Below are 9,440 nucleotides of genomic sequence, written 5' to 3'. Positions count from 1 at the left end.
AGTCCAAAAGAATTATTAAACCTAAATTGTTTAATATTGATACAATTATCAAATTAGGTTAAGACTTTTGAGTCAACTTGGCCAACCATAGGTTTGAGCCGGGTTGAATTAGAAAAAAATAATACGAACCAAAAATGGACCTGACCCATTAAGAATCCGGCTCACCAACTCGAACATACAAAAATTATTAAAATTATTTAGATTTTATTTTGAACTATGATTTAGTTTTTGGGTGACGGTCTAAAATGAAAAAAATAAAATAAAATAGATTTGTACTTTTTGGATGTTGACATATTAAAAAAAAAGTCAAATTAAAAAAATATTTTTTTTAATTGAATGTGTTTTAATTTTTTTAATTGAATGGAACAATCCATTTAACCAACTAACTCCTACTAAGTTGGAATGGACTCAAATTTCTCAAACTCATTAATAAATGAGTCGAATTTAGATTAGCTTACTAAATAATCAATCCTTTATTTTTACAATTCTAATTATTGATATGTTATATGATTTTAAAAAAGAAAAATTTGTTGAACTAAATTTTTAAAATATATTTTGAGAGTAAATTTATCCACTTAAAGTTGTGTATGTATTAATTAGGTGTTAATCTTGTAAAAATATTGATAGTAGGTTTATCAACTTTAAAACATGATTTCATTATTTTCATGCATTCTATTATTTTGAAAAACTACAAAATATTTTAATACATAATTCAATATTTTTTTTATATTTTCCACCAAATGCATACTTGAATTGACATGTATATCTATGAGCACCTAAGGTTTGTATCAAACTTCTAGAAAGTTGTTTAAAGATTATATATGTCAACTTTCATAATGTAAAGAAAAATTTTATAATCTTGGAACATAGACAAAGACCCTTTATATATGAGTTATTTGTTAGTGATTGACTCAAACCATTACTAGATTAATCTTGTCACAATCTCATTTATATACGTGTGAAAGATAGAAAATAATATGACAATTATTACATCTCAAATTTTCAGATCATGATAAAGATAATATTTTAATTCATTGAAACACATTGTTTGATTAAAAGGGTAGTAATATATATATTTAGAATGGTGAGTAATTTAATTATTTTATCTAGGATGTGTGATAAATTACTGATGTTAAAAACTAAATGAAGCGATTAATATAACATAAACGCGAAACTGTTGTGGTTGTGAAGTAGTGCACTTGTCTTATTTCACAGCGAATCAAATTTCTTAAATTGATTACCGCTTTCAGGATAAGGCAATATGTGGAACAAAGTTTCGGTGTTTCAGTTTTGCTTCGGTCACAACAAAACACAAAACGGTCGTGGGAGCTTTCGAACATAGCACCTTTCACTTCACCGGAAAACAAAACAAAACAAGGGCTTCTTCATCCGCTTAATGGTTATGGCAACTATGGTGTCTGAACATGCTTGTCCAACAAGAACGGTTCATGAAGTTGCATCTTCTTTATGCTCTAAATGGCACTCTTCTCTGGGAAAGAAGAAGCCGCATGTTCAGCTGTTTCAATGTTCTGTCAGAATCAGAGCTTGTAGTAGTTCAATGGCTAACAACAAGGACATCTACAATCAAGTGGGTCTGTTTCAAAATGCTATCTTTTTTTTTGTGTGTGTGTGTGTGTGTATTAGAACATGTTCTGACTGCTTTTGGTTGATGCTTATGTTGTTTTTGGTCTGTGATAAAGTACCTTTGGTGGTTCAATCAATGTGGATGTGGCTCTTGTTACTATTTATGTTTGTGATTGCCCTTTTGCTTGTAGGGGTGAAATGGGATGGTGGAAAGTCAATGAGTGAGGTTTGAAGAGGTATTATTGGATACAAGTCTTGAAAAATATCACCTTTAATTTGAATTTCACGGACTGTGTTTTCAGTCTGGAACAAGATTTTGATGATGATAACATGATTGTGATTTCCAATAGATATTCCAACCAATGTCACCGATAGTGGAGTTTCAGGCTTGTTAGGTTCAATACCTTTTTGTGTGTCTAATTTCAACAGAACATGAGGACAAGGTCTTAAGAACCGTGTCGATGTGATAAACGATTCACTCATCTGATTATGGGAAATGTCTCTGGGATACCTCTTACCATGTAACCTGTTTAGATAACTAAGTTGTTGGGTTACATGGTATGATAAAAACAGAGAAACTGAAAAAACGTTTTATTATGTACAAGGTATAGCTGGTTACCCATGCCCTATGGGTAATGGTTAAGGGGTAATGCTTCATTTACTTACATGGAACACGTTGGGATGATTTTGTTTTCTTTGTATGTAATAAATGTTATCTCTTTCAGTTAAGACTTTGAAGAATGTTTCTCCTTGTAGTTATCATATATACTTCATGCTAGTTGCATCTATTATACTTAATGGATCTTGCATATCTATTTTCACCTTTCTAAATTTGATGCCATGAAAGTGACTATTATGATGTAGAAATATTCACTTGATTTCTTCTTTGTCCTCATCCTTCTTAATTTAACGGCCCAACCAAACCCTCAGAGAAAATTTTAAGCTAATTGAAGGTTTTTGATAGTTTAATGACTCTTCTGCTAATCATTTAAGTGAAGTGGATATAACATAATGATTCACAATAGGATAGTCTGTTATATTAGCTGCAGGTGACTAGTACTTTATTTCACTTATTATCTTCATCAGTCATAATAACCATTCAAATATGATCAGGTTTATTTTCTCTAAAAAGGAAAATTGAAGATGCAGTTCTTCGCGCTGAAACATTCACATCGACAGCCTTGGAAATTGAAGAAGCAACAAGGATTAAGCAGGAAGAAATGGTGCGTGATTTTGATATGTGGGATGATCCAGCTAAGTCCAATGACGTCCTTGTCAAGTTGGCTAACAGTGCCAAAGTAGTTGATTCCTTAAAGGACATGAAATACAAGGTGATGGTCTGTTTCCATCAGTTTCATCTGAATTTTCACAGTATTATTTATCTTCTCTTCTATAGAAATTTAATTGGCTAGGTATGAAATGATAATTGTGTAAGTGGGGACTTTGATGCACTGACAGAAAAATAAAATGAAATGCAGCAATTACACTGAAGAAAGAAATGTACAAAGAACACTTCTATGTAGAACATAATTCTAATTATGATCTTTAGTCAGATCGCTGTTCTGTAAAGCTCAAAGATGGCCTTGTGTTTGTGCATGGCATCTTCTCATTCAATCAGAATTATATTACCTCTAAGCTCTAGCTACTGTAAACTTCTGTTGTATAGTTAAACCTCTTTCTGCCTTGGATCCACCATACTTCTTAAAAGTGGTGAATGATAAACCATATGTATAGCTTGGGAAATCACTATTTTGTGAAGGTTGGCTAGAACTTTGCTAACAAGTGAAAATTGTGGCTTTCCTGGTCATATGGCTCAAAACATAACTTTGCTAACACCACTAAAACAAATAATATAGGCCATGCTAGTTTATTTTATTTTTCTTTACTTTTTATTATTTGAAAAGGATATGATTCCTTGTTGTTTGTCCTCCAGGTAGAGGAAGCAAAGCTGATCAATCAGTTGGCTGAGATGAATGCTATTGATTATGGGCTTTATAAACAAGCATATGAAGCATCATTGGGTGTGAGTGATATTCTAGATCAGTATGAGATTTCTAAGCTTCTTAAGGGTCCATTTGATATGGCAGGAGCATGTTTGGTTATTAAAGCTTCACCTGATGACATCCATCCAAAGGTTTGATATGTAATGTTTGAACTTCATTGTGATTATGTTTAACTATAACTTATGAATCTGGTTATTGTAAAATTTTATGCTATTACATTAGTAAAACTTAATCCTGATTATGATGCATTCTAAAATTGATTCTTCACTCCAGCAGTTGTTTTTAAATATAAATGTATATAGTTTGGAAGCATAAAGGTGTTAAATATCATCTTTCGTTCACCTCTTGCAAAGAAGTAGAATTTTTAATTTGCCATTGTGTAGCTGTATCAGTCATAAGTTCCTACTTAGTTCTGTGGAAATCAAATTCCATCTGCAAATCTGTTTTTTCCACTTTAAAATATTAAAATTTCTAGTGTCAGAGTTCTAGTATTGCTTCATTCTTGGAGCAGTAACTAGTACACGAAAGCTTCATATGATTAGACTTATGGTTATTTAGCAAAACCTCATTCATATATATGAAGAAATAACCAATTTTTTCAGTGTTATACATATAATAAACACATATTTCATCCAGACTTTGTGAAACATAGCTTCTGATCGTTTGCTTTATGTTCTAGTTTTTTTTTTCCTTAAAATATTTATGTAAATTATTTCTGTTGTCCTTGGCCTACTTTTTGTGTAAATCAAGCTCTGGGCAGAACAGCTTCTAAGTATGTATCTTGGATGGGCCAAAAGACAAGGTTATGAAGGAAGGATTGTTGACAAGTGTCTGTCCAAGAATGGAGGAATTAATTCTGCAACTATAGAGTTTGAGTTTGAGTGTGCATATGGTTATCTTTCAGGGGAAAAAGGAGCTCACCACTTGATAAGAGGTTCTTCAAATGAATCTTCTCAGCTTGAGGTTTGAACATTTCCGTTCTTCCTATGTAATTGCAAACTGATTTTCCTTTCTTGTGTACTTTGTTTGTTGCATACTATTGAATTACATTATAGAAAAACTCTTTTTGAGAAGAAATTCTTCTAATTCCTAATACAGAGTATTAATCCCTATTCCACTTCATAATATTTGTAATTCCATCAGATAATATGAATACTCTACATAGACATCACCATTAGATTTTACTGTGCATGCATGAACATGTATAGAAAAAACTATCAATATAAATTTTTAATATAATACACCGAAATAATCATAATTATCCATGCATAGTAGAAGATATTGTATCATGTTATATCTACACAATATAACTATGTAATATATTGCACAGTAAAATCTAATGGTGGATTCTGCTGGATTTGATGAAATATCAAGGAGAGCATCCCAAAGTTGTGATCACTGTGACCTCTCTTGAGTTGCTATGATGAGGATTGACCCATTATTACTATAGTGAACTGGGTTATATTAAAACAATCATTAGAATAACCTTATATATTATGAACTAATTATTGGAATTTGATGAAGTAATTATGTTTGCTAATTCAAAAATTTGCAGGCTAGCTCAGCAACTATAGATGTCATTCCCATGTTCTTTGAGAATAATGCTTGTGATCTTGAAATTGATTCTGAGGATTTGATTATCTCATCTCCGTCTATCCAAGGGGAAAACAAGAGACAAACAGATCTTTCAGTTTGCATTCAGCATCTACCTACCGGCATAAGTGTCCAATCTTCTGGTATGCATATGTTTGTGTTTCAGATGTTTGCTTATCAGTTTTAGTTCCTTTTCTTCTATCATTATATATATATATATATATATATATATATATATATATATATATATATATATATATATATATATATATTCAAGTATGTTCCGGAATATGATAATGAAATTGCAATATGTCCTATATAGGTTGTGCTATTTTTTCTCCTTTTTTTTTTTGCTTTTGACGATGTGTTAGGCTACTGAAGATTTCTACTTACATAAACATACTCCTTTGACCTGGTTTTTTTGTTGGGTCTTTCACTTTATCTTACTAGGATTAAAACCTTATCAAATTAGGTTCCACACCACATTCATGATAAAAAAGGTTGGGAATTGATAGAGCTATATGTCTCATACTCTACTTAATGATGCATATAATGTGCAGTGAATTGCTTGCTGCAGTAATGTATTGAGGTATATAAGATTGTGTAAATCTGCTGTTAATGTTTTTTAGGAGAAATTGGTAGCAAAAAACTCACCTTACTACAATTTGGTTTCTTACTCTCTTTGCTATGTTAAAGAGAAACAAATATTAAAATCAGTTTAAGCCTAACTCAACTTTATTGTCCTGATCTTGATTACTCTGTTATGCAAGAGGTCATAGCTTACAAAAGTTTATTATGCTTCATGTGAACATGGTAATTATGGATTTTTTATATATGAAATAGAAGTGAAAGAAAAGAAGCGTATCAGACTCTTTGCTGCATCTTAAGCATAATTGAGAGAATGCTTTTTAGATTGTTATTGCTTTTTGACCACATTCCAATGCTGATAGAACTAAATTACTACCAAATCAGTTTCCCTTATACTTTGAAAATGAAAAATTTGAGAAGCATATGAATGGAGATTTTACTTGATTACATTTGATGGTTTCTTTGTGAAGGTGAGAGAAGTCTGTTTGCAAATAAGATGAAAGCACTAAACAGACTTAAAGCCAAACTTCTAGTGATAGCAAGGGAACAAGAAGTTGGAAGCATAAAAAGTATAGAGAAGGACAACATTTTGAATCCATGGGAAGAAGAAACTAGGAGGTACGTTTTTCATCCGTACAAGTTAGTACATGATGTAAAGACAGGCATTGAGATGCCAGACCTGAACTATGTTCTTGAGGGGAATATTGGCACCCTAATTGCAGCTCATATTAGTAGCAGAACCGTGTCATAAGGTCTGAATCCATATTTCATACAGCACCATATGATCATTTTGCAATTGCAATTGTAGTGAAATTGTTCACTCTTTCAGTCCTTCAATATTTTCAGGATTTACTTCAATCCCTTGATTTGATGAGAAAAGAATGCATCAGTTTATGCATTTTGGTCTATATTGATGTTGGAGGTTTATTGGTTATGTTAATAAACAAAAAAATTCATAAAATGGAATAATGCAAAACAAAAACGCTAGAAGGAGGGCTTGAACCTCCGACCTTGTGGTTAACAGCCACACGCTCTAACCAACTGAGCTATTCCAGCTTTGTTAATGATATATGAAACTTTGATAGTTATTCAATTTTATCCCTTTAAACTTTGTTTAATTTAAAAATATAGTTCTATTTAATAAGTTCTTAATTTAAGAAATTAATTTTAATCATATGTGGAATAAATAACCTGTTAAAACAAAACTTCGGTGAATACATAAATTCATCTGCTTAATTTATTTGAATTTACTTTTAAAACAGTGGTTTGATGTTGAATTTTAATTTGATAATTGAGATATTCTTTTAGAAGCAAACAGAACAAAATAGTTTAATGCATTGGAGAAGCACTTTTTAGATAAACTAGCATATGTCTAATTTATTTGTGGATAAGTGATTTCAGATCGGAACAATGATGCTGATAGTAGATAAAAGATTTTTTTTTTCATGGAATAGATGAATGATTTGAGATTAGAGGATCATGGATGAATTTTTCTATAAGTATTTTTTTAAAATAAATATTTGCATAATTTAGTTTTAATTTTAAAAAAGTAATTATGTGAGAGAATGATAAAAAATATTTATATATAAAGTGACTCTAACTACTACAAAATTATTTTTACTATTTACTTTCCTCTCTTAAAAATGCTTATAGAAAATGTCCTTCATAAACTTCCCTTCTTTTTTTTTTTGTTAAGAAAATGATATTAGAACATTTTAAACTGAATTAATCTTGGTAAATGTGTGATTATTGGTTTTATAGCAACCATAATTTGAATCAATATCGAAACAAACTTTGAATACAACAAACATTTTTTCTCAGGAAGTTCATTTAAATAATGAATGTGTATAGATGGATACTTAAGATAATTTATCTTTACAGAGAAATAGTTTTTTAAAAAACAAAAAACAAAAAATATATATCATTTTGATAGATAATTTTAAAAGGAACTAAAATTTAGAAATTTACAAAAATTATTTGACTACTTAAAACTAAATCATATCAAACTTTACTTAAAAAGAAAACTTTAATTTTTTTATGGTCTTTTACTTTTCAAATATATGACATTTTTTCTTTTACATTTTCTATCTTGTTATGCTTCAAATTGGATCATCGACAAACTTCAATAAAGATGTTGTTGGTTGAAGTGAAGCCGAACTTAATTATTTTATATTTATGTTGATGAATTTTATTTATTTTTTAGTTAAAGTTTGTCGTGATTATTTTTATATTGTTATCACTAGAGCTTCTTTTCTTTTTCTTTTCTTTTTGTTTATTTCAACCTTGCTTCTCACCTATAATTAGTCACAATTTTTTTTTTGTTGACGGGTGAAATTATTTTCAATTGATGTTAATTGAAATAGTTATTCCCACATATGTTAACTAAGGGTTTTTTGCCCAATATTATGTGTTCAAACACTTCATATGCTACCATTTTCCATTTCCTCACGTTTGAAATAGTATTCCTTTTAATATTTGGTCTTTAAATAATGTAGGAAAGTATACAAAGACTTGATTGAAATGAACATAAAAATAAAAATTAATATTTAAAATATGAAAATATAGCACGATGTTTACACACTAAATTGTCACCCATATGTATATAAGTGTTTCTGCTAATATTTTATTTTTTAAGTTTTAAAAAAAAATTAAAATAATAATAAAAAATACATAATTATTAGTAGAAATTAAAAATATAATGAAAAAAAATAATAGTAAATGAAATTCATGACAGTTTTAAATAAAAAAATTTAATATAATAATTATTATTAAAAAATAAATTAACAATATAATATAATACAAAGTAAAATTATATATACAAAGATAATCTTCTTTGTATCTTTATATATATATATATATATATATATATAAAATTTCAAATTTAGAATGATAATTAATATGAAATTATTTATGGATAAACATTAATAACATGTTTATCTAAACCAATTCATTTTATAAATATTTTTCAAGAAAAAAATAAAGTAAAAATTAATATTTTTTAATAAATTAAACTCAATTTATATTTACATTATATATAACTTACATGTGTTTATATTGATATTTTAAAATATTTTATAGATATTTATTAATGAAATATTTAATTTATAAAAAAATAATTTTTTTATAACAATAATAATTTATAAACTTTTATATTAATAAATTTTAATATATGCGATTGTAATTTGTATTTATACAATATAATTTTATATTTTCAAAAATACTTATGTAATATTTTATTATTTTTAAAATAAATATATCCACGGATGTTATTCGACATATTCATTTGATTACAAATTAAAATTAAAAATTTAAAGAAACTACATATTACATATTATCCACAAATTTATGGATAAATCAGTTATAATTTAGACATAAATAATACTTTGTTCCTAGTTTTCGTTCAGTTTTTTTAATGTGGTCCTATTGTTGATTTTTTTTTTCAATTTCATCCTAATATTGGTAAATATTTTTCAATTTGGTCCTTTTCTCTAACACCGATAAAATAGTTAACGGTTGTGAATAGTAACCGCCACATGTCATTTTGTGATTTTTTTGATTTTTTTAATTTTTTGTATTTTTTTAAAAAATTTTAAAATTTTTTTATTTAAAAAAAATATACACGTGTCAAGTCCATATCATGCCACGAGTCATTTTTGTGATTTTTTAATATTT

At 28.4% G+C, this 9,440-nt stretch overlaps 1 protein-coding gene and 1 non-coding gene across 3 annotated transcripts; one reads left to right on the top strand and one right to left on the bottom strand.

The window, feature by feature from the left end:
• Window positions 1–1,255: 1,255 nt before the first annotated feature.
• On the top strand, window positions 1,256–6,676 carry LOC114190510 (peptide chain release factor PrfB3, chloroplastic). 2 transcript variants are annotated; one of them, XM_028079424.1, is made up of 6 exons: window positions 1,256–1,592; window positions 2,698–2,915; window positions 3,518–3,718; window positions 4,338–4,550; window positions 5,143–5,323; window positions 6,239–6,676. In XM_028079424.1, exons 1-6 carry the CDS (start codon window positions 1,397–1,399, stop codon window positions 6,517–6,519), a joined length of 1,290 nt encoding a protein of 429 aa, XP_027935225.1. In that variant the 5' UTR covers window positions 1,256–1,396; the 3' UTR covers window positions 6,520–6,676. The 2 variants fall into 2 exon arrangements, with proteins under 2 accessions (XP_027935225.1, XP_027935226.1); XM_028079425.1 differs by lacking the exon at window positions 1,256–1,592 and adding an exon at window positions 1,626–1,820.
• Window positions 6,677–6,750: 74 nt separating this feature from the next.
• TRNAN-GUU lies at window positions 6,751–6,824 on the bottom strand. The gene has a single exon. It is a non-coding gene; the product is annotated as a tRNA-Asn (tRNA).
• Window positions 6,825–9,440: the final 2,616 nt, after the last annotated feature.

The sequence above is a fragment of the Vigna unguiculata genome, chromosome 7, assembly GCF_004118075.2.
Source record: "Vigna unguiculata cultivar IT97K-499-35 chromosome 7, ASM411807v1, whole genome shotgun sequence".
NCBI classification, from domain to species: Eukaryota; Viridiplantae; Streptophyta; class Magnoliopsida; order Fabales; family Fabaceae; genus Vigna; species Vigna unguiculata.
The sequence above is the reverse complement of the archived record's forward strand: the minus strand, read 5'-3'. Positions and strand labels throughout refer to the sequence as shown.